The 25,758-nt window shown below is 43.5% G+C and overlaps 1 protein-coding gene across 6 annotated transcripts in view; it reads left to right on the top strand.

Annotated features, from left to right (window-relative positions):
• The window catches only part of Cdk5rap2 (CDK5 regulatory subunit associated protein 2), a 198,011-nt gene that overhangs the window by 134,068 nt on the left and 38,185 nt on the right, over window positions 1-25,758 (top strand). For 4 of the 6 annotated variants that reach the window (XM_036179221.1, XM_036179220.1, XM_036179217.1 and 1 more), the window contains 5 exons: window positions 1,598-2,036; window positions 9,389-9,620; window positions 15,497-15,628; window positions 19,976-20,549; window positions 22,389-22,621. In XM_036179221.1, coding sequence (XP_036035114.1) covers window positions 1,598-2,036; window positions 9,389-9,620; window positions 15,497-15,628; window positions 19,976-20,549; window positions 22,389-22,621 — 1,610 coding nt within the window. The remainder of the gene's footprint in view (window positions 1-1,597; window positions 2,037-9,388; window positions 9,621-15,496; window positions 15,629-19,975; window positions 20,550-22,388; window positions 22,622-25,758) is intronic. The other 2 variants (XM_036179218.1, XM_036179222.1) reach the window with 2 other exon arrangements.

Here is a 25,758-nt window from a genome sequence, read left to right as displayed (position 1 = left end):
GTAGATTAGTCCCTTATTTACCATCCCCTTTCTAGCATCAGTTTATATCTTTGCTGGAGTCCTTCTGCCAGTACAGTGTTCAGCACACAAAGGAGCATGTGCCAGACCAGAACCATCCTGACTGCTTCCCATGCTGGCTTTACTCCAAGTCCCTGAAAAGCAGAGCCAGAGACTCAGACTTGTGTAGGGGAGCCGGAAGCCAGTGAAGATGGTTGGTGTGGGCAGCTGGGCAGTTTAGCCTGAGCTTGTGTCCTCAGGATGGAAGCTAGGACATTCATACCATAGCTCCCAGCTCAGAGATCTCGGCTCTCTCCACTCCATCCTGTGTTGCTGGCTGGCTCAGCTTTGGAAAGAGCTCCAGGGTAGCAGAGAAGCATAGGGTGCTTGAAGTGGGACCTTCTGTGTCTCCACTGCCACACCTGCAGCTTCTATCAGAGGTGGGGCAAGGGCACATGGCAAGGGACCCTGAAGAACATCTGCTGCCTGGATGCTACCTCTTTTAATCCTCATTGCTCCTTTAATCTTCCTCTTCTGTAGAAGGAAATTTACCTTCCTGTCAAAGAATCACGTCAAGTTTGGAGCCATTTCATTTGTCTGTTTATTCATTTATTTACTTGAATTTATTTTCTGGCTGGGGTCAAATTGAGAGCCTTGCATGTGCTAAGCAATTGCTCAGTCTCCGAGCAATACTGTCAACCCCTGAAGCCATTTTTATTTGTCCTTTTCCAAGTTTGCTTTCTATTGCTGTGAAAAAGACCTTGTCCAGAAGCAACTTGGGGAGCATGGTGTTTATTTGGCTTATAGGTTATAGTCCATCATCAGAGAAAGCAAGGCAGGAATCTAAGCAGGGACCATAGAGTAATGATGCTTACTGGCTTGCTCAGGCTGCTTTCTTATACATTTCACGACCACTGCCCAGGGATGGTACTGCCTACAGTGGGCTGGGTCCCTCCCTATCAGTCAAGAAAATGCCCCCACAGGCTTGACTATAGGCCAGTCTGAAGGGGCATATTCTCAATTGAGATTCTCTCATCTCAAATGACCCTAGATTATGTCAATTTGACAAAAACAACTGGCACAGCCTTCAAAGCAATATCCTTTGTCCTCTGTCTGCATGCTTGTTATGAAGCATCCCTTCATTAATATCTGTTTATTGAGCACCCGTTATACAGCAAGATGGATCAGGTCACCCATGGAATATCCAGGTTGGCACAATTCATCCAAAGCCAATATTGTGTACTGAACGTAGGAATGGGGCCAATGTCATGGAGTAGGGCATCCTGTTATTGCCATGGGCATCCTGTGAACCCATTTGCACCTTCCTAGGCCAGCCCTCTTTATATATTCATGTGGTCCACTTAATTGGCTTTGTACCTGTGTGACATTATCCATGAACTCAACAGGGTAATATCTGCCTTGTTTGGTTGTTGGGAAGTTGCACGAGATCAAATGCTTGTCATGGTTCCTGGCATATTTGGGAACTCACTATGTTTAATGTAGGTAGAATCTGGACAGGATTGGTGGGGGAACTTGGGTTGGCTGGGTTGTCAATGAAGCTAAAGCAGAAGGCTGATTCTCCTGCTGTCTTCTTTTGGAGAAACAGGCCAGATCTTCTGAAAGCACTCGGTGCCTTACTTTTCGAACGAATATGCTTGGCACAGCAGGGGCTTCCTGGAGATCACCTTGATAATAAAGCTGAGAAGGCACTTCAGCAAGTAGCTGTTCAGTTGAGAGATGAACTTGGCCATTCCTTCCCAGACAACTCATTCTCTAAGTCACACAATGAACTCAAGTCAACATGGGGAACCTGGCTAGTAAAGACAGGTGACGAAACCAAGATGGAGCTGAAGAATGCCTCAGTGCAAACTGACACCAAAGAGGACACCCCACGTGGATTCAAATCTGGAAGGAAGAGAGAAGCTTGGGAAGGGAGACCAGGAGAGGCCATTTTCAGCACTGACCCTGAGTCAGAGGCCTTGTGTGAGATACCAGGGCTACAGGCCACTCCCTTCTCATTCCCCAGTACAATCAACAAGGTAAGGTTTTGTATATAGTAAGTATGTATTTACCTTAAACAACAATAACAAAAAAGTTTGAAAAAATCACCTTCAATGCCACCTCATTTTCTGTTTCTTTGAAGGACAAGTCTGGCAGCTTCCTTTTCCTGTGTAGTCCCCAGCATCTATCTCCAGGCCTCTCCTCTGCCCCCTTCTTCCTCTCCTCCCACTTTTGACTCTGACCCCAGCCCTATCTTATTTACCAGGACACTTTTGTATTTTCACTAGGAAAAACACACATGGAATTCTGTTTATCTATCTGTCTGCACCTTTCTCTTTGGTTTTATGAACTAGGATATTTCCCCAAGTTGGCTGCTTAACATTCCACTGGACCAGAGTTTATATAGTTCTTAACTACTGAAAGGCATTTCTGTAGTTAGAGTTTTCCTGCCTGGCCCAGTCAGGACAAATCTCTCTTACCCGCCAGTCCCACAGTCGCTCAGACCCAACCAAGAAAGCACACAGAAACTTATATTGCTTATAAACTGTATGGCCGTGGCAGGCTGCTTGTTATCTACCGTTTCTATCTTAAATTAACCCATTTCTGTTAGTCTATACTTTGCCACATGGCGTGTGGCTTACCAGTGTCTTTACATGTTGCTTCTCATGGCGGCGGCTGGCGGTGTCTCCCCCCAACCTTCTACTTCCCAGAATTCTCTTCTCTCTTGTCCCGCCTATACTTCCTGCCTGGCCACTGGCCAATCAGAACTTTATTTACACAGAGCAATATCCACAGCACTTCCCCTTTTCTTTTTTTTTTAAAGGAAGGTTTTAACTTTTACATAGTACAATTACATATAACAAAACAATTATCTAGCAAGAATTACAGTTTCAATATTAAAGAAGATTTCCTATCTATCTTATATTTGTGAGTCTAAAGTTTTATATCTAACTTATCTTTTATCATAATTGAGGAAATTATAACTATCTAGTCTTCAACCACATCAAAGACCTCAGAAGGATATAATATTACCTGAGAACCAGGAGAAGGATGTAAGCATTTTTCAGGAGTCTTGCAAGAGTAGACAGAGACAGCTGGCAGCCTGGACATTCACCTAATGTTCCTTTGTAAAGTTGGGGCATTTGTCTTCAGCCCACAGGGCTAGAGTCTCTCGGTCACTTCTCTCAGTGTCCTGTAGAATGTCTGGCAGTTTCCTCGGTGAGGCAGGAACCTGAAGGACCATTTTGTCAAGCAAAGTTCAGTGGTCACCTTTCTATGGGTCCTGCATGTCCAGTCAATCAAGCAGTCCAGGCAAGAACAGTTTCTTGTCCAAATGGCTATTTTTGTCAAGGTGAAGATAAACTCCATATGAAGTGTCTGCAATGCCCATCCTCCTCTCTGAAGTAAAACGGTGCTGCCAGGAGCAGACATGTCTCACTGTCCAGAAAGTCTAAATTTTAAAAGTATTTTACATGCCATATTCTGTAGGTCTTTGAAGTATTTGAAGATTACCTATCTATCTGAAATATCTCTTGTATACCTAGAAGACTTAACTAACATGGCTACAAGTATGATTATCCTAGATGACTAATATTTATCTATTTTTAACTATCCATTGCAATTTAAAATGAGCTATACAAACATAATACCTTAAACATGAGTAGAAATATGCACACAGTATAACAAAATTAACTTTAAGTTTGTATCAATAGACTAAAGTCTATACAAATGTAAAACATTTTAAACAAGTTGTTGGTCTTTAGAAGTAAGTTCCTTAAACTACCCTTTTATCCTATTATATCTATATCATATACCCTTTTCTTCTTTAGAAAGAGATTGTGTTTATAATCAATCTACTTTAAAGAAAAATATTGGTTTTTCTCTGTCCCACACCAGAGGGCTCTTCTGATTTGGGACACAAGAATCTCTTAACCTTTTTTTTTAGCAATATGTCTGGGTTTAGAGAAGGAGTGAGCCAATTTCATCTCCAAAGCCAGCTTGATAATTTTGGGAATGTGGGCGTAGTTTTTCTTACTACTTCCTGCTGGAGGGGGGCGCTGTATCTTATAGGGACACAAAGAAAATTTTAGGATTATGGAGTAGTCCATTAGGGTGAACCTCTGAGCCAGTTGCCTTGAAACCATTCTAGATGTTAGATCATCTGGGCCATGGTGTCATCAGAGACCTTTCAGGTGGTCTTGGCTGATCAAACCTGATGTATCTTAATCTGGAACAAATCCACAGCCTCTGGTTTTCTGTGGAAACAAAAGCAGAGACTCTTTTCCAAAGCAACATATCCTTATATCCAAATTTTGAAGTCAAGGTACCTTTAAAATTTACATATTTGTTTAACTCAACAGCGTCTATGATCAAATCTTTTTTTGTAGTTAAAAATCCCAAAGACAATATAAACCAGATTCTCTGGGTAATATCCATCTTTGTAAGACTGAAATGCCACTGTGGCTGCTGGCTCCGCCCACCTCAGATTTCCAACATGGCGGTGGTACAGTTTACCGCCAGCTCTGGGTCTAGAGCCATGTGTACCATCAACTATCAGAAGCAGTTCTATCAAAGCAGTGCATAGACCAGAAACTTTTTTTCTTTTTTTAAACTAGCAAAGGCTAAATCTACCACACAGCAGAGTAAAGTGCCGCTTGTAGACTCCTCATTCCCGCCACACTGCAGGTCAGACACACACGCCAGGAACCCGCCATAGTAGCTCAAACCGGCAGGCTGCCGCTAACTTGAGAGAGACAACTAGGAAGCTGTTTTTAGCTCCGTTTTAGAATCTTTTTTCTCAGATTTTAGGTGGAAACTCTTGCCAACACGTTGGACGCCATTTGTAGTTAGAGTTTTCCTGCCTGGCCCAGTCAGGACAAATCTCTCTTACCCGCCAGTCCCACAGTCGCTCAGACCCAACCAAGAAAGCACACAGAAACTTATATTGCTTATAAACTGTATGGCCGTGGCAGGCTGCTTGTTATCTACCGTTTCTATCTTAAATTAACCCATTTCTGTTAGTCTATACTTTGCCACATGGCGTGTGGCTTACCAGTGTCTTTACATGTTGCTTCTCATGGCGGCGGCTGGCGGTGTCTCCCCACAACCTTCTACTTCCCAGAATTCTCTTCTCTCTTGTCCCGCCTATACTTCCTGCCTGGCCACTGGCCAATCAGAACTTTATTTACACAGAGCAATATCCACAGCACATTTCCCTTAGCATGTTGCAGTAAAATTGTAACAGCTCAACTTCAGAGGATTAGAGCCTGGCTTCTGTTTTAGAAGGGCTTTGGGTGGGTGTGTGGGGGGCATCATTCTGAGAGCTTTATTTCTATTGGATACCAGAATCTGAGCCCTCAGGGTTAGCCACCCTAAAGTAAAGGGCCGAGGCTGGGGCACCCACTGTGTCTGTCTGAAAGACCACCCCTGATCCCTGCCAGGCTGCCCTCTAGCCACAGTGGTCCAAAATGGAGAGATCTGGTTTTGCTGAGTGAATGTGTGTGTGTGCTGGTGTTCTCTCTGAGCTGCTCTGTAAGCTGTAAGCACAGACCCACAAACCAGATGATTAACTACCAGACTTTCTTATCAGTGCATGATTGGACCTACATTATAGTCCTTTGGGAGTGACGGTTGGTGTTGAGAATCTCTGTAACAGAGATGTGTTCTGATGGAGAAGGAAGGGGTCATGATTCTGATTCCTTTAGTGAAGGCTGTGGGATGCTTGCTGCTGATGGCTGTTTTGTTGCATAGAAATCAACTGTACACACTGCTTCATAGCATCAGAATGGAGAATTAAGTTTATTTTCTGACCACTAAATTACTGCTTTTGTGCCTACCAAAGAGAGTTAGATATATCATTAGCAAAATTGCTTTTGATTGTTTTAAATTATGCACCAAAACTGTAATTTCTAGAAAAGGGTTTTCTAAAGATACCAGTAGAGACTAAAACAAAAAAATATATATACTGCCATTATATTAATGGTACTCAAAATGCAAATTTGTTCAGTTTGGCTAGAATAGAATTGCCCTTGTTTGCTCCAGCTCCTTCAGTTTGTATTAGGAAAACTAGGTAGGGTTTTTTGTTTTGTTTTGTTTTGTTTTTTTCTTGTTTGTTTGCTTACTTGTTGGCTTTTTTCTGGTGTGTGGTAGATACCATCCTGTGTTTAGGAAATTGGATAATTGAATGGACTTAATTTTTCCAAATATATTAACTTTATTTTCAAATAAAATTATCTTTGCCATGTTTTCAAAACAGAAAATGTTATCATTTACTTATATTTATCATCATCTGTATGTCCCAAGGACTGTTCTGAGTTCCCTATATTATTTGACTTAATTTTTTCAACAAATATGAGTAGGTATTACAATCATTGTTCATAGGAAGAAACACAGTGCTGCAAGACTTAGGGACCTGACCAGAATGCCTCAGTTGGCAAGTGCAGAGGGGGTAGTTGCTTGTTTGGCTTCGGAGGAAGGCAGACATTGGCTTCCTTTGTGACTTTGGTAGTAGCAGAATTGATAATCCAGTGACTTAAGCCAGAACTCTGGTATCTAGTTAAAAATAATATCATTGTAGCCTAAGAGTGAGGCAGGGACCAGATAGCCTGCTGGTTGTGTGGTTATAGCAGACTTTATAGATATACTTGTACTTGTATCAGGTCTGGCTGCCCATCTTACCTCTCTCAGTACCTTGAATGGGATCAGTGCAACCCCGATTCCCAGGCTATATGGAAGCCCAGTGAGGTAAGAATGCATGTGCCTAGAGCAGTGTGGCTATGTGGCAGGAGCTCAGAACATGTGAATTCCATTTCTAAGTAAGGCCTTACAGTCTGCCATCATTAATAGTGATGGTAGGTGGGACTGCTCCAGTCCATACGGCAGCGTTTTATGTGGTGTTATTTCAGAACTTGTGTTAGGCTGACTGTTGGCAGTCTTCCATCTTCAAATAGGCTTTGGCATTTGTACACTTCAGATCTCTTCTTTGCTGCCATATGACACAAAGATTTGGGTCCAAGAATAAAGATTGGTGGAAACCCAGGACCAAGAATTTGACTGTTATTTCCCAGTCCTCTGCTGAGGCATTTACCTCATCCCAAGTGGTTCCTCTCACTTCCTCAAACTGCCCTTGTCCTTGAACATTTTCTCTTCTCTTCCTTGGAACTCCAGGGCAGAAAGCACCTCACTTTTCCTATCAGCCTTGGAATCTGAAGAGCTACTTTGACCCCTGAGCCTTTTTGCTGAATGATGTTTGAGTAGCTGTTTGACATCTTGGTTCTTTGAGAACAAGCATGATAGAACATTTCCGTAATTCCCTAAGCAATTCCTTTACTCCTTAGTAGTCAAACCAGTTTCCCACCTTCCCATCCCAAGTGCTAAACAGCCACTAATCTACCTCTGGTCTTGGACATTTCCTGTAGTAGAATCCTGCAAGATGTGACTAGCTTTTCCACTCAACATAATGCTTTCAGCATTCTTTCATATTGCAGTAAGAGATAGTTCTTCCTTTGTTTTTATCACCACATAGCATGCTGGTGTATGGCTATTTCACATTTTATTTTAGATATTGTACATTTCTTTGCTACTCATGCAGATGTTTGTGTGATTAGGTGTTTTTACTTCCCTTGATTAGATACAAAGGATAAAGATGGTGGGCCACATGGTTACTCTGTGTTTAGCCATTTTGAGGAACTTCTGACTTACTGGTTGTGCCACTTCACCTTCTTCCCAGCAGTGTAGGAGTCTTCCAGTTCCACCACTTCCTCACCCACATTTGTACCATCTCGGACTGTAGCTTCCCTAGTGGGAATGAAGAGGCATGGATGTATTCTGTTGAGATTTCAGTTGCATTTCTCTGATGGCCAGTGGTGCTGAGCTTCCTCCCATGTGCTTGTTAGCCCTGTGTTCTCTCCTCCAGAGACATGTCTCCCTGATCGCTTTCCTATTTTTTAATTTGACCACTGTATTTCATTATTATTGAGTTGTAATACTTTATATATTCTAGGTTTGAGTCTTTCTTCTCATTTTTTGAGTGTGTTTGAAATGCACCACTGGAAAGACACCCTCATTTGGCCTCTAGAGTGTCTACTAAATACTGGATTGGAACCTATGATAAGTGTGATAAAGATATGCAGAGGCTGAAACCCTGGGCCTTACATTCAGGTGTTGAAGACAGACAGTGAATATGGATTTTCTCGGTCATTACAATGATGCTGATGTCCTCTGGAGAAAATGGCAGGGGACACTGAGTGTATAACAGGAAGCTTCGGCTTGGACTTGGAAATCAGGGGCTTGTTCTCTTGAGGATGGCACATTTGAACTGTTCTGATGAATGATTGCTTAGTAGGGAAGTGGAGGTGAACAATTATGAGTGTTCTAGACAGAGCATATGCTAAAACCCTGAGTTGCAAGGAGTGTGGTATTTTGAGGAACCTATAGAAGTTTAGTGTGACCAAAGAGTGGGCTAAAGTGGGGATGGGCAGTGACTTTGACTATAGGTCATGCTGTATTTTGTAGGCTATGGTGTGGACATTAACTGACTGAAAATTACCAGGAAACTATTACCACTTTAAGCAACAGGGAATAGACAATTTGCCTTTTTGCTGCAGCATGGAGTAGATTAGAGAGACTCAAAGTGAATGCTACAGTGCCCAGGAGGCTGCCTAGATGAGAGCTAGGAACCTATACTAGGGGTGCCAGAGGAAAATGAGGGGACTTGGAAGAACTAAGAAGCACCTTAAGAATTGTACTTAACTGGAGTCTGCTGAGCCATGAACGGGAATGATGAGAATAAAGGAAGTTTCATGAAGACTCTTATCTTTCTGGATGGCATAGTGAGTGCATGAGCATAATATGATGGTAACCTGCTGGTGGGGATGTGGCATGATGGAATCTAGGATTTGATGGTCTGTAAAGCTCTTGTCTAGGTTAGGCAGGTTGGAACCTCTGAGTTTGAAAAATATACTAGATAGCAACCCAGTCAGTAGCCACTAGAGAAGAGGACTAGCAAGAATATAAGACAGATGGGTTCACAATAGGAATAGTGGGAAATGAGGAAACAGATAAAAACAAAAATAAAAATAAAAACATTTCCTTGAAAACTGTGTTAAAGATGGGATGGCCATATTTATAATGTTTCAGTTATCCACTGAGACCATGGGCCAGGGCCTGGAGGGTGTAAAGAAGGGCTCTTGACAGTCAATGTATATATATGTCTAGCAAGGTGGGTGGGAATCTGCCAAGATCTATGGTCTTTCTTAGGGATGGATAAAAATGATGCTATTATAGGACTAGAGGTAAGCAGTTTGAAACTTATTTTAAAAATGCAAAAATGTTGCCCACGAAACAAAAGAATGTTTTAATCACACTCAGTACTGTACATGTGTGTTTCCAGGATGTTGAGAAGATGGGCTTTCTTATCCAATTAAAAACACCTGAGTTATTGGAAAATAAGTATGATCTTCCTGCCTCCCCAGAGGTGGTGGCTCAGCTCCAGGGCCAGGTTCTAGAGCTGCAGGGGGAGCTGAAGGAGTGTAAAACATGTAATAAGCAACTCCATGACAAGCTAATTCTGGCAGAGGCAATGATGGAGGAGATGACAACACCCAAACCTGTGCTGCTGAATGGTAAGCATCAAGAAAATGTCTTCTGTATGAGCTGGGTGAGTAACCCACAGAACTGCCTAAAATACTATTCCTGTTGTTCAGAATTGTGATAAGTTTGTATGTAAGCTTAATGAACTGCAGTGATTAATCTTAATTCCTGAAAGATACACAGTGGATAAATATGAGAAGGGAAACAATTGGCTTCTTATTTTGGATTCTGGACTAGTGAGACTTGTCGTATTCTTAGGACATGGAGGCAGGGGTCTCTGTTGCATTCTCTTGAAATCCTGTATGGGTGCCTTGGTTTGAATCTGGATTTTTTGGACTAGCTCCCAGGCCTGTGAGAGACTTAGCAGATGGCAATATGGTTTGTTAAGTGATGGTCTTCTTTGCAGAGTTATCTGACTAACCTGAAGTTCACCTCAAATGTTACTGGCTTTCTCTCTTCTGTACACTTAACATAATTCCCGACTCATGGTCCTTCTGATCTATGGGTTAAAATATCCCTAAGGAGATAGAATCCAAAGACTTGGACAAAACATCTCAGACACCTGAACTAGGTGGCTCTTAGTTCAGGACAGTAGTACTTCAAGATTTTGGACCACCAAAATTAGGAGCTGTGGCTTTGTTGGAGGAAGTGTGTCATGTCACTGGAGGTGGACTTTGAGGTCTCCTACATGCTCATGCCATGCCCAGTGAGACAGACTACTTCCTGTTGCCTTCCCATCAAGATGAAGGACTTTCAGCTACAGCACCATGTCTGCCTGCATGCCACCGTGTTGCACCATGATTATAATGGACTAGACCTCTGAAACTGTAAGCAGGCCACCACAATTAAATATTTTCCTTTATAAGAGTTACTGTGGTCATAGTGTCTCTTCAGAGCAATAGAAACCCTAACTAAGACAGAAGTTGGTACCAGGGACTGGGGTATTGCTGTGAAAGACTGGACCATATTTTTGTTGGGAGGAATTTGGGCTTTGGTACTTGGGGTTAGGAAAGAAGGAAAATGTTTTAAGTGCTGCTTAATGACCCTACTAGTAGGAGCATGGAAGATGGTGCTAAGAGTCATTTGAACTGTCAGAGGTCTGGCTCAAGAGGTTTCAGATGAGAAGAGTTTTAGTATGTTGTGTAGAAATCATTCTTGTGATATTTTGGTGAAAAATGTAGCTGCTTTCTATCCTTGTCTGAAGAGTTTGCCTGAGGCTGAAATGAAGAGTTTTGGTAAATCCGTTGGCAGAGGAAATCTCAAAACAGGCCAGTATAGACTCTGTTGTATGGTTACTAGTGTTATCTCTAATGAAGCTATATAATGAGAATGAACAAACTGAGCAAGGAAAAATACAAAATGTAAAATTTGAGGAGAAAAGGAGCACCAGAAAATGGAATGGAGGTATGTCCTGTATTCAATGAGATAAACAGATTAAGAGATGGGATAAAAGAAGTGGTTGACCTCAAGGCAGAATCCCACCCAACTAAGTTTCCAACTTGTAAAAAGGAATTAAAGAAAAGCTTGGAGCCAGCTGTGGTGGTGCATACCTTTAATCCCAGCACTGGGAATGCAGAGGCTGATGGATCTCCGAGTTTGAGGCCAGCCTGGTCCGAAGATTCAGTTCTAGAACAGCCAAGCTTAGGCAGTGAAAGTGACCATTAAAAACGGAAAGCTGGTGAAGATATAATTGATCAAGGGGGCCGTGTTCCTGCTCCAGTAAGCAGGAGAACTTGGCAACTTCAGCTTTAAAGATAGAAGAAAGGACTAAGGAGAGTTACTGAGGCAAGGCATATGTCATGGGTATCCCTGAATGGAGGCCAAGAAAGATCATTGCATGAAATTGTGACATTGAATCCTGGATTGTCTTGGGGACTCCCAAGATGTTGGAGATGCCAGAGCCATGGGATACCTGCCAAGGAAAGCTGCGAACAGGGATTGGAACCAGCCAGGAGAAGTGTGTTGGATGCAAAGTTTGGAGTTTGCCCAGCTAGGTTTTGGTCTTTCTTTGGTCCTTTATTTCCTTGCTGTGCTCTCTTCCCTACCTTTTGGAATGGTAACATATATCATGTGCCATTATATGTTGGAAGTATGTGATATGCTTTTTAATTTTGATTTTACAGGGGATTACAGTTAAGAGATTACATGAATCCCAGAAGAGACTTTGAAGTTTGGACTTTTAAATATGGTTGAGACAGTGGTAGACTATGGGAACTCTTAAAGTTGGACTAAATGCATTTTTGTATTATGATATGGCCACAAGCCTTTGGGGGCCAGGGAGTAGAGTTTGGTAGTTTGAAAGGAAATGGCCCCCAAAAGGAGTGGCTCTATTATGAGGTATGGCTTTGATGGAGTAGCTATGGCCTTGTTGGAGGAAGTGTGTCACTGTGGGGGCAGGCTTTGAGGTCTGCTTTGCTCAAGATACTGCCCAGTGTCTCAGACCACTCCCTATTGCTTTTGGATCAAGATGTAAGGGCTCTCTGCTCCTGCTCCAGCACCATATCTGCCTGATTCCCACCATGATGATAATGGATTAAACCTTTGAACTGTAATCAAGACACCACAATTAAATATTTCCTTTATAAGAGTTGCCATAGTCATGGTGTCTCTTCACAGCAATAGAAACCTTGACTAAGACAGCCAACACTCTGAGAATCTGGAGAGTACAGAGAACCCTCATAGAACACTTTAGGTCAGCACGAAAATAGCATTTACATCTTTGCAAAATTTGTATGAACATACAAATGTGCCTGTGTTGACACTTAATTTTGATCTTCTACTGTAAGCAAATGACAGTCACATGGTGAACCTTTATCCACAATAGGAACCTTTATTAAACCCTGTGTGCCAATCTGTTCAAGACTCTGTGGTGATAGGAGCACAAAACAGATGAGGTCTGTTTCCAGCTTCTGTTCTCAAGTGTGTGTGAAGACAAGCTGCTTAGTGTATAATACAATGCCTGTGAAAAGTGTGGTGGAGAAAGTAGAGCAGGATGAGGGGCTTGTGGAATGAGGACTGAATCGGGTTCAGTAATCCTCATGAATGTTAGGATGCTCAATAACAAGGATGAGGAGCAGTTATTGTCCTGGGGAAAGGAACAAGGACAAAGGCCCTGGTATTACTACACTTGAGAACTTGGGTATAGAGTAGGGAGGCCAGTTACAAGGCTGGTGTGCATGGCATGGGAGAGGGGCGGATGTGGAAGGTGAGGTCAGCAGACCAGGTGGATGTGCTATCAGAGACCATTCTAGGACTTCCCTTGAGAAGAATGGAAACTGTTGGAGGCTTTGATCTACACAGTGACATGATTTGACTTAAGCTTTAGAACAGGGGTTGACAAAGTACTGTCTGTGGCCAAATCAAGCTTGGTGCTTGCTTTTGTGATTTACTCTTATTGATACCCAGCCCCATTCATTCACATATCATCTGTAACTGTTTTATTATGAAGTGGAGTTAAAGGTATGCTAGAGACCCTAAAGTAAAAATGTATCATTTCGCTTTTTGAAGGAAATAAGTCAACTTGTGTTTTAAAGGGATAGTTTCCTTTGCAGTCCATTGGAAGGATGGGGTTGCTTTGCAACAAGATAGGAAAGACCACAGTAGAGACCAGCTTGGGGGATGTTTAATTTCTGGCTAAGGGTTTGTTGAACATCCCAGTAGAGACTTCAGGTAGGAGACAGATAAGTTTGTAGTCTAGAAGAGGAGAATAAGCTTGAAAAGAAACCAGGGAATAGCCACATATACTGATATTTGATATTGTATAGCTCAGATCCATAGAGATGAGACTGAGAAGTTCTAGAGGTTAGAGGTTGGACTGAGGGGGGCAGCAGGTAAGGTGGGACACCATGTAAGGGTGACATCTCAGCATCTCAGAAGATGAATTAGAGTAGTGCTCAGATAGTGATGGTAAGATTGATGGTAAGAGGCTTTGAGGATCTGCCTTGGTGTTTAATGAGGCCTTTAAGAAGAAAATCTCTATGAGAGGGGCCTGGTGGGCATGGCTTCCAGAGGGACAATATGGAGGCCAGAAGTTGGAGACATCAAGGATAGACACATCTTTGGAATTTGAAGGTGTGAAGGGGTAGGGCCACCAGGTTCCAAGTTATCAGTGAAAGTGAAACTGTAGAGACCTAGTGAACCAGGGGACTGAGATGACTGAGGAAAGTGGGGTAATCAGCAGGCAGACTGCAGGAGCTGCACAGTTGGGATTTCTGGAGGAATGAGTGGTCTGCACATGGCAGCAGGGAGCACAGGCTCTTATAGATCTCCAGGCTTATGATACAGGGATGTGGGAATAAGAACCTCTGCCACAGAGGCTGGAGAAGAAGCAGTTTTCCTCAGGACAGCCCAGGTTTTCTTAGAGCAAGTACTAAGACAAATGTTCAGAAAATGTCTTAGTCAGGGTTTTTATTGCTGTGAAAGACACAATGTCCACAGCAACTCTTACAATGAAAACATTTAATTGGGGTGGCTCGCTTATAGTTTCAGAAGTTTAGTTAGTCCTTATCATGGCGGGGAGCATGGTGACATGTAGGCAGACATGGTGCTAGTGAAGTAGCTGAAAGTCCTACATCTTGCAGGTAACTGGAAATGGTTTGAGAACCCTGCGTGGTATCCTGAGCATAGGAAACCTCAAAGTCCATCCTCACAGTGACACACTTCCTCCAACAAGGCCATACCCACTCCAACAAAGCCCCACCTCCTAATAGTGCCACTCTCAAAAAGATTATGGGAGGCAGCTACATTCAAACTACCATAGAAAGCTTGGCTATTTCTAGCTTGCCGATGAAAGATTCAAGTACTGAATAGGAAATTGTGTAAGATCAGGGCATTTCTAGAGTGGGTTAGGCTTGGAGGTAATCCTGGGAGCCCTGGGTTTCCTGTGGCACTAATAAAATGAGTCCTTGATAATTGTTGAACCCATCACACTCATTGAATACATGATCTAATTGAATCTTCCTACTATCTTTGGAGGCGGTTCCAGCAATTATTGTCTCCATCTTGAGCCCAGGCAGCAGTTGAAGAGAGGAAGTGACTTGGACACAGTTACTCTGGTACTCATTGCCAGGGTTCCATATGAAGTAGCCTGAACGATTCCAGACTGCATTCATTCTTCTTCCATGGGGCCTAACACATATTACCTCTCTCCCTCTCTCTCTCTCTCCCTCTCTCCCTCTCTCTCTCTCTCATAGGGATTTTGTGATGCTCTGCAGCCAGAGGCAGCTTCCTTTTAATTTTAGATTGTCTCTTAGGTTCCCTTTCTTGAGGTTTCAGGATCAGTCACATTCTGTAGAATCAGACTTCTTCCCTTCTTTCCGACTTCCCATTAATCCTTCCTTCCATCTGTCTAGGCATCTAGTGCCCCTGTTGGTTCACATTATCTGCCTGCCTGCTATGTCTCCAGCCAGCTTGGGGAGTAGGAGAAAGGCAGACCACATAGAGTTCTCTACCTTCTGAGATCATTAACCAGTGTTGAGGGTGGGGTGGGCCTTTAGAGGTAAAGTGCTGTGGCAGAGGTGACCCAGCCAGCAGAGGGACTGGCATTTGTCTAGGACTTGCCATCTGCTCTACACACTTGCTGAGGCCCTAGACTGCAGCAGCCAGGTGCTGCTCTGGATATCACCCAGAAGCCTCTGGGGCTTCTCTCACTTTGGAAAAGAGCATGGGTTGATGGAAATCATTTTCGCACTCATACTTTTTTGAGAATTTGGACTTAAACCATTTCAGACAAGCTGTACTATATTTATGCTTTTATGTCCTGTTATGGCAGCTCGATAGATTAATTTTATCTTATAAATTGCATTTTGCCTCCCCAGTGTTTTGATTCTCCCAGTTGTATCTTTGTGTTTTTCTCAGTTGCTTGGCTAAATTTCAAGTTCGTTGTTTTATTTTTCTTTCTCATTGCCAGGGTCTGTAGCTCAGCCCATTGTGAGAGCAGCCTACCAGGACAACCCAGGCAAACAAGAAGGACCTGAAAGCATACACTCTGCTTGGAGAGACAAGGAAGTGGACAGTGACCAATACACAAGCTTTGAGATCGGTGAGAATTCAGCCACTGTGCAACAGCTACTGAGTGCTAGACATTGCTCAGGGCTGTTTTACATCAAAGTCCTTACTAGACCCTGAAGATCCATCCCTCTTTGGGGGCTTCATTATTGTTCCCATATAACACAAAGTACAGGTGAGGTTTTGTGAAAATGACTGACTGAGGATCTCACAGCTGGTAAGGAGGCAGGAGAGTCAGGGCACAGCAGAATGTCAGTGGGGCTTACTGGTCTACTATCTGACTCCTCTGCAAGGCAGAGGGCGGGTTCAGGTTGTTTACCATGAGAAGACACAGTGTCATCTCTCAAGAGACCTCACACATCAGGGACATGGGGTTAGAGCAGACTATTACCATACAGCTTGGTGGTGAGTTGTGCTCTGTCCATCCAGGAGGAGTGGGTCCTGGGAGAGCCTGCTACTGAGACCAACTGTGAGCTTCCTAGTAGGTCAGTGGGGATGATGCAGTGGTGAGTGAGGACTCCAGCAAGTTGTACCCCTCCCTTTAATTATGAAGTGTTATACACACACAAATATACACAAAGGACAGTGCAACAATGATGTACATTCCTGTCCAGTCAGGATGAGCTAGTGCTTATGCTTATTCTTTTTACCTTAGATCTTTTATCCTTTCACTAAAAACAGAATCATTCTTGTTCTGGATTGAATTCACTTTGCAAGAAGTTGTGGTCATGGGGAATTCTAAATCGGTGACAGAATGGCAGGGAATAACCAGCCTATTGAAAAAGACTGAGCTGTGGTCCCTGGGCCCCCTGCTGTGCATTCCCTCCCTTCCCCCACCCCAGGCTGGAGGTTGCTGTGCTGATTGCATGGTCTTGTGGTTTGGGGTGGTCTGGCTTTCAAGAAAAAGCTGCTGTGCCCGGCAGCAAAGTGCTGGTTAGCTCAACTGTCAGTCATGGTGTAAATGTGAAATGCCCCTCACTGGCTCATATGTTTGAACACTTGGTCCCTAGTTGGTGGTGCTGTCTTTAGAGGCTGTGGAATGTGGTTTTTGTTCATAGCTAATGATTAGTGGAGGTTTCTGGACCATTCCTTTCCCACTCAGTACCCATTTGTCACTAAGCTGCATTTATCTTTCTGAGTGTGCCTCCAGAGCTGTGCACACATGGCTGTCTCTGCTTGAATTCCCCGTACTCTTCTTGCCTCATTGAAGCTTCATTCTGAAGTTCCCACCCAAGATGTACCTTTTGTGGACAGGGTTTTTGAGTATCCTAGCACTTGAGCACAATTCTTTATTCAGTGACTGGCCATCTCAGGGCTGCATGCCATGGGTACAACTTAGTTCTGGCTCCTTTTTCAAGAACACTGTGGTAGGTGCTTGGGGAAGGAATGGAGGGCATCAATTGTATAGGTACTGTTGGTCTTACTCTTGAAGGTTTAGAGCTATCACTACTCATGTGCCTCTGACCCAGGAAATCCCAGTCAGGATTGGTGTGGCAGAAGGCAACATTTACAGTGTTTCTATTTTTTACTTTGGGTAGCTCCAGCTCTTAAAGCCTTGACTTCCACTCCAGTAACACAACTCAGGTGAGGTGCTAGGCCCATTGGCAGGTCTTGGCACATACATGGTCTAAGTCCCAAGGCCTACCAGCTTGCAAGTTCAGGCATACATACGTGAACACGCACACGCACACGTACACACACACACACACACACACACACACACACACACACACACACCAACATTCATACAGTTCTGACCAAATGTGGAAGTAGTTTGCTTAGACCTTCATCAAGGGCTGCTGAGGACAGAATGGCAAAGTTACCTTGTTTTCCTGGTGGCAGTGAGACTTGCTATGTATTATTAGCCTTGGAATTGGGAAGTCATGTCCCTGCCTCTGCTAAATCACAAATTGTTATAGACTGTGGACTTTCAACAGGACTTCTTTGGGGGGTGGGAAGGGGCATGTGTTTTATCCTTTTCCCCTTTTGTTAAAAATAGATTTTTCTCTCACATAGTGTGTACTGATTGTGGTTCCCTCCTTCTACTCCTCTCAGTTCCTCCCCACCTCCACTCCCTTTCTGTCTCTGATTTGAAAACATGCAGGGTTCTAAAGGATGTAGTCTTGGCAACAGCCTGGGTTGTTTGGAGATTCTTATAGGGCCCCTTTGGCCAATAGCTCAATTAGATATAACCCAATCCCAGGACTAAAAGCTTCGTTTGGTGAAGAGAATTGGACAGTTGGGACTGTCTTCTCCATTATTTGGTGATTTCATTTAAATCACCTTCATATTTGTATATATTTTAGCAAGTGTCTGCTGTATTAAGTTTCTATACTACCTTAAAGGTATGGGAATGTTATGCTTGTTTCATCGTTAGGAGCAGAGTTTAAAGTGGAAGTCTAAGTGTGAATGTGAGCATGCACACTCTCCCTGGCACTCCTAGTATTATATACCCAAATATCAGGGCCATCACAGTCTCTCAAAGTGGCATTTGTATAGGAGTTACATTTATCTTTGCATCATGATTCCTTAACAAAAAACAATGTAACTAATCTTTAGTTCTTTGAGGGAACATTTCTTCTTGCTATCTAATGCAGGCCATAGTATAATGAGACTACTGTGTTTATAGGGGTGCCCAACCTTTTGTCATTGCAGCATGACATTGTGGTCTACAGACGTGTTGGGCTGCATCCTTAGCTTCCTGGAACACATGTAACTTATGGAGCTAAGGTTGAATATGTTTACATATTTCCTCATCTTGGAGGATAACTCCCTGAAACAAAATTTTTATTGAGTGATCTCTTGCTTGTTCTTTCTGTTCCTTACATTCTGAGCTCCAAGAACTTACCACATACCCTTTCCATCACTCATCTTGTGCCAGATACAGAGAAACATGAATGGCATGGTTCCTACTTGATAACACATTGTGCTCTGTAGAAATGCTGTATTGAGAATACTTCCATTAACACATATACCCACTGTTGTCTAAAAACCAAATGATGATGTTGGCATGGTAAACAGAGGTAGTAAGAGTGGACTTGAGACTCAGAGGAACAAATTGTAGAACCTATGGCTCCACAGAATGTTGATGTGATTGTCTTTCAGAGAACTTCCATAGGTCATCTGGTCCAGCTCACATCATTCCCCTCAAAGCCTTTTCTTAAGCCAGCTTTTGCTTGGCTGTCTCCCATGATGATACCTCCCATCTTTGATAGGTTGTTTCTAGGAAAGCAAGGAGCATTCCTTCGTTCCTTTACTGCTGTGTTCAAAAAACTATACTAGCCTTTTCCTAATGTTGTTCAGCTCTTTCTTCTCACTGAGGAGTATTCTTTGTACTTTACAAGTGAAATTCTGGAGGCTCAGAGTGGTTCATTAATTTTCTCAAGTAAGATTATTCAAAACAAAGTGGCAGAGCCAGTGTTGAAAACCAGGTTTGTTGATTTACAAAAAAAAAAAAAAAAAAAAAAAAGGTATTTTTCAGGCCTAGAAAGATGGTCTCGGTAGTTTCAGAACACTTACTGCTCTTGCAAAGGACCTGTCTCAGCACCTTTGTCCAGGCAGCTTTCAGTTGCCTCTGATACCAGTTCTGACACACCCTCCTTACCTCCATGGGCACCTGTATGCATGTGGTGCATAGACAGACAAGCAGGCAGATAAATGCACACAGGGGAGTGCATAGCCCAAAGGTGAGTTCACAGAAAAAGGAAAATTAGACCTGAGTGTGGAAGGACAAGTGGCCCTTCAGGGCACAGTACATGCAAAAGCATGGAAGCATGAAAGAGTGGGATGTGAGCAGAAGATTCTGATGATTTTGTGGGTATTGTCTGTGGGTGGTATGTGGGCCTGAGATGCCTCTAACCAGATCACGGGAGTCTCAGAGTAGGAGTACTGATTGGTTTTAGGTGATGGATTGAGTAGTAAAATGGTGTGATAGTCAGCTTTCTAGAGCATGACAAAAATTCCTAAGACAATAGCTTTCTATTCTAGAAAGTATTTTGGCTCATGGGTTCCAGCCCAGGACTGCCTCTACTTGTTACTCGGACCTGTGGTGAGGGAGAATATCATGGGGCATGGGGTAGAGTATAGTTGTTCACTTCATAGTGTCTAGGAAGCAGAGTGTGGGCAGTAGTCTTAATATCCTTTTCAGTGATGATTTTCTTCTACTAGGCCCCACCTCCTAAACACAGCACAACCTTCCATCCGTGCCATAAAAACCAAACTTTAATGCATGGGCTTTCGACTATTTAAGATTCCTAACTGAACTGTGGAAAACACTATAGGCAGGTGGCTATTGTGTTAACGTTGGCTCAGCCATGGCTCTGGCAACATGAGGGGTTGATTACAGCAGAGATACTGACAAAAGTTAGTATTTGATTTTCAGATTCTGAAATGTGTCCGCCTGATGACCTTGCCGTATTACCAGCATGCAAAGAGATCACTGAAGACTTACTAGGCCCAACCTCCGTAGTCACTTACTTGAATTCCAAGAGTCAGCTCTCTGTTAAAGTCAGTGTGATTGGGAGTGACCAATCTGAGAACATCAATAGCCCCAATGACACAGAAGACTTAAAACAGAAAATCCACAACTTGCAAACTGAGCTGAATGGCTACCGGAACTTCATTGTCCAGTTACAGAAGCACTCTCAGTGCAATGAGGCCATTATCACAGTTTTGTGTGGGACAGAGGGGGCTACAGATGGCTTGAACAAGCTTAAGGGCAGTATTGATGAAGACGAGATGACATTTTCCAGTTTGCACCAAGTACGGTATGTGAAGCACATGAAAATCCTCCGTCCACTTACCCCAGAGATGATTGACAGAAGGATGCTAGAGGGCCTCAAGCAGCAGCTGGTAGAACAGGAGCAGGAGCTACAGAAGGAGCAAGATTTGAACTTGAAACTTTTCAGCGAAATCCATAACCTACAGAACAAGTTCCGAGACCTCTCCCCATCTAGGTACATCCTATTTCTTCCTGCTCCAGCCTCCCTCCTATTAAGCCTGCAGTTCTCCCAGGTTGTTGCTAGGCAGGAGTCCTGGAGCTGTGAGGGGACGCTGCTTCTTGGACAGGTAGAGTGTCCCCTGGGGGAAGCTTTACCTGGGGTTCAGGCAGCCAGGGTGAGAGTGAAAGGCTAGACCACACAGCATTGATCTATGCACATTAGATAGGAGGTGTGCAGCCTCTGAGGTTGGCAGGGCAGGTGCTGCCCTCCTCAGGCTGAGGACTCAAGGTAAAAGCTCCATAGCAATCACTCTGAATGGCTGTGTGTTTGCTGAGCTGCAGTGTTTATTTTTGAACTGTTATTGTTTTTTGCCATGTTGTGGAAGTAAAACGGATGTCCTAGGTAGGTTGGGAGGAATATAAATGTTTTCCATATCTTTACCCTTTAAGGTCATCTTAGAGAAATAAGCCTGTCTTGAAAGCAAGAAATTCTTAGGTCATGAAGATAATGCTTTATGGTTATAAATATATACATTTGCTTCATGAGATATGGCAAAATGGGATCATCTGTAAAGTTGACCTTCATTGGTTACTAATTTGAGACAAACACTGTTCTGAATTGTTAAAGAGCCAGAGAGGTGTTTTTTTTTTTTTTTTCAAGACTTCCCAAGCAGCAAGAATGAGAGAAGCTTATTTATTGATGGACTGTTGTATCAGCCCCCAGGCAGGAAGTGTTTGATTTTTGTTTGTTTGTTTTTTGTTTTGAAACACCCTGTAATTCAGGAGCGCCTCAAACTCACAATCTTCCCTGCCTCTGCCTCCTGAGTTCTGAGGTTGCAGGTGCGTATCACCCCAGTAGCTGAGGAACTCGGATTATTTAACTCCAGACACACTAAGCAGGAGGCACTCTCAACTTGTTTTTGCAGAAAGAGAAACTGAGACTCAAAGAGATTGCTATGACTTGCCTGTGAGTATTCTAGTCAGAGCCACTGGCCAGGGTTCAAGCCCATACTTTCCCAATCTTCCTTCTCCACAGAATTGGCCCCCACCTTTAAGATGGGTGTCATGTGATTTGCTTGTAGGTTATTGGTATTAACAATGGTCATGGTGAACTGAAGTGCCTGTCAGGCCACTCTAGATCAGCTTGCTGTGGCTACTTTTCCTCTCTGAGTTTTTGTTTCTGCTTGCTCTAACACTCCTAGGCCTGCATAGAGAAGGGTAGTACCTGTTGGTAAGGAGGTAGTATTGGATAGTAAAAGTCTTCAATCTGTATGTTTGAAAAGCAAAGCTTTACCACCTAAGTACCTTTGAGAATGATCTCCTTTTCTGCATGAATCCATTTGTGGGAAGCCTGGGAGACCCAGGTATCGTAAGATAACTTGTTTCCATGGCTGATGGGCCCCTATTACTCAGTAAGTGGTAGTTAGGAGTCCGGCCCTTGGAGTTGGAAGTCGAGAGTCCTGTCTTTTTACCCTTGCTTGTATATATGGTTTGTACTTGGTGAGAATTTTCGGTGGGTCCCTGACACTTGGGGTACTTGTTTCTACAATTCAGAATGGTGTCTTTGAAGAGTGTATGGAAACTAATTTTTATCCTGAGTCCTTGCCAATCTATGCTTTAATTGGGGGCTTTCTAAGGTTAAAAATATTGCAGGAGAATCTCTGTTCAAGCATTTGTTGGCTGTTTGAACTCAAAGAAGGAGTGACCTTGTACAGTTTCAATTTTTCTAAAGTATATATGCTTGTACAGCTCCAGGCTTTCAGAAATTATGCTCTGTCATTTTTCCAATTAGTGTTAAGGTCACAAAAATTCAATTCTAAAACGACACACACATTTTCCTTCTCTCTTTTATCAGATACGATTCATTGGTTCAGTCCCAAGCCAGGGAGCTCTCCCTTCAGAGGCAGCAGATTAAGGATAGCCATGACATCTGTGTCATTTACCGTCAACACGTGAGCACCATGATCAAGGCATTTGAGGAGCTTCTGCAGGCCAGTGATGTGGACAGTTGTGTGGCTGAGGGCTTCCGGGAACAGCTAACACAGTGTGCTGAGCTGCTTGAACAACTGGAAAAGCTGTTTCTCCATGGTAAGTGGGTTGAGGCACTGGTCCTAGACTCTCTGTGACTTCTTGCATGGGCACAGGCAGAATTCACTCCTTGGCCTTGCTCATCTCCTCAGCCACACACACGGACTGACTGTTCTGCCATTAGGCCCAAACAGCCTTCTTCCTCATTGCTTCTCTCTTTCCTTCTTTCTTACTCAGCCATCCTATTGGGGAAGTTCTCCTTGACATTCTCTGTAAGACAGCAGTGCTCCTGTCACTCACCAACCTTCTCTGTCCACCTCTCCTGTTTCATTTTTCTTGGTTTTCACAGTTGAAGAGTGAGTCCAGTTTTATGGTGTAGTGACTGTGGCCCATGACAGGAAGTACCTCGTCTGTGATAATGGCAGAATGAATGGCTGAGCTTGGATTTTACATCTTATCTCTTAGTGTAAATCTGTTCCTACTACATCTATTTGTATCCTTCTTGGTATCTTAGTTGTTACTTGATTGAAACATCATAGTGACCTTAGAGTGGGTGGTGATAACTGAGTGTCTTAGTCACTGTTTTATTGCTGTGAAGAGGCACCATGACCACAGCAGCTCACAAAAAGAAAGGATTTATTTAAAATTGGCTTGCAGTTTCAGAGGTTTAGTCCATTGTCATCATGGTGGAGAGCATGGCAGCATGCAGGCAGGCACTGGAATAGTCGCCGACAGCTGCATTGTGATCTTTAGGAAGAGAGACAGAGGCAGAGCCTTGCCTAACACGGGCTTTTGAAGTCCACCCCCAGTGACAAATTTCCCCCAGCAAGGCCACAACTCCCAGTCCTTATAATCCTTTCAAATAGTGCCACTTCCTGGTGATTAAGCATTCAAATATATGAGGCCATTCTGATTCAAACCATCACATTCAATTTTGTTGATGATTAAGCCTGGGGGTTAGGAATATTATTTTCCTATCCAAGTTTGAGGGTCTGCCATGACAAATAATCACTGAGTCAAACTGTTTAGACCAGAGCTCTTGCTGCCCTGTAAGCTATGGACCTTCTGACTTTCCTTACCTATAATCTCAGCACTCCAGTACCTAGTTAGAAAATCACTCTTAAGTGTTAAATGGTAGTTGTGAGGTGTTAACTCTGTAACTATGGCTTTCATGATAAAGTGCTTCCTAACATATGTGTTTATGGTGAGTTAGGGCTTACTCCTCAGAACTATGAGATGTACATGTGAGGAATCAGGCCTCAACTGAGGAATGTGAGCTGCCCAGAGACATAGTGGACTTGGTGAAATCAGGGTTGACTGCCCTTCTGTGTCCATTCACACAGAACAGATAGTTGACTATGGTTCCTGTGTGTGCAGTTTAATTCCAGGATGAGCACCATCTGATCCCCATTGGTGTTTTTCCTTGAAGTTCTGTCATAGATCAGGTTTCTGGTATTTGTTCCCTAAGAGCTTTAAGGGTCCGGGTTTAGGAGCACTAGACAGTTTGCAGTTTTATAAAGTCTGCTGTTTTCTGGCTCATATGTTTTAAATAAGATCACTTTCACTTTACTGATAATGACGATAGACAGATACTTCTTTTTAGGGTCCTGAGAGGTCTCACCAAAGACCATCATCCACATATGCAATCAGCAAGAGATTTATTATCTTGTGAGTAAAGGTACTGGCATGCTGGGGCCCCCCATCTTACACAAAGGTACCAGCATGCTGGGGCCCCCCATCTTACACAAAGGTACCAGCATGCTGGGGCCCCCCATCTTACACAAAGTTACCAGCATGCTGGGGCCCCCCATCTTACACAAAGGTACCAGCATGCTGGGGCCCCCCATCTTACACAAAGGTACCAGTGTGCTGGGCCCCCCATCTTACACAAAGGCAAAATGGCGACTGCCCTGAGAGGAAGCACAACTCAGGGACATTCCTAGGCCAGTTAAGTCATCTCAGGCATGCTTGCTTAAGCAAGTGGCAATCGTGTTAGTACGTTCTAATTGGCTAGAGCTAGTCAAGGGCTAGTTAAGGCTATAGCTTTTCCATTTTGGGGTAGGCCTGGACAAGTCCCAGGCTTGGCCTTTATTTGATATCACCTTTAGGGGAGGTGGGGGGGGGGGTTGGGATGGGGTCAGGCCTAGCAGTGCAGTTCTCCTAGTCCCTATTGCCAGGGGCAACAGTGATTAATTGCCTTTGTTTGTGGCTTCCTCAGAAACTGCCTGCTCACTTTTAAGAGCAGGGACTGAGGCCTAGTTCTTAACTGAGATATTAGGACGGGCTGTCATGATACTTGCCTGGCCCTCTCACTTCTCTGGTTGTATCATTCACACAGCCATGCATGGCAGCCTTGAGTTTCTGTGCCCGGACCCTTTTAGAACATGTGTATTTTTTTTATCAACAGGACTCTTGGCAACCTCTCTCTCCCTTGGCTCAGTGACAGATAACACACATTAAGCTTTAGTGGCTGGAGAACATCCTTCTGTAAAATGTCCCTTGCCTTATTTGATGATTCCCAGGGGATGGACACTTGGGTTGTGTCCATTTGGGGACTGTTGTAAAGAATCCTGGTGCATCTTTGCTATTTCTGTCACAGCATTTGGTGGGCAGTCTAAGAAGCAGGGTGGGGAGTAGTGTGCTTTCTTTCTGCCCATGCTTGCTAAGGGCAGAGGTGGGAACCAATGATCCTACAAGGGTTCTTGAACTCAACAAGATGCTATGGAGTGAGGGTCTGTAACTTTCAAATTCTCCACAGGGCCAGGACCCAGAGTAGATCAGGAGCTGGAGTTGCAGTCAGGTTTCCCAGTGTAGCCTCATTAATGGTGTCTCCAAAGACAAGTATGTTTTCTTCAGATATAATTGAGCAAAGTACTGGATTGGGTGCAAAAATGATTGGGAGAATGAACTTGGTATGGGTTTCAGGGTTTAGCCACTTGAATAGAAGGCAGTCAATGTGGAGCCTTTTCCTTGATGCTCTTCCTCATTCTTCTCAAAACTTTCCATAGTCTGTCTGATGGAGAAAACAGAGGAAATGCAGACAGTGGTTTTCATTTTGTGTTTGCTGTATTCTCAGCCCAGGAGGAAATATGCATTATCCTCATTTCCTAGAGGTGAGGTCACACAGGAGGTGGCAGAGTCTGAATTGCAAGTTTGATTTCACAGCCTTTTCTAACTCTGGGATATATGTGTCCCAC

The sequence above is a fragment of the Onychomys torridus genome, chromosome 2 (assembly GCF_903995425.1).
Source record: "Onychomys torridus chromosome 2, mOncTor1.1, whole genome shotgun sequence".
NCBI lineage: Eukaryota > Metazoa > Chordata > Mammalia > Rodentia > Cricetidae > Onychomys > Onychomys torridus.
The sequence above is the reverse complement of the archived record's forward strand: the minus strand, read 5'-3'. Positions and strand labels throughout refer to the sequence as shown.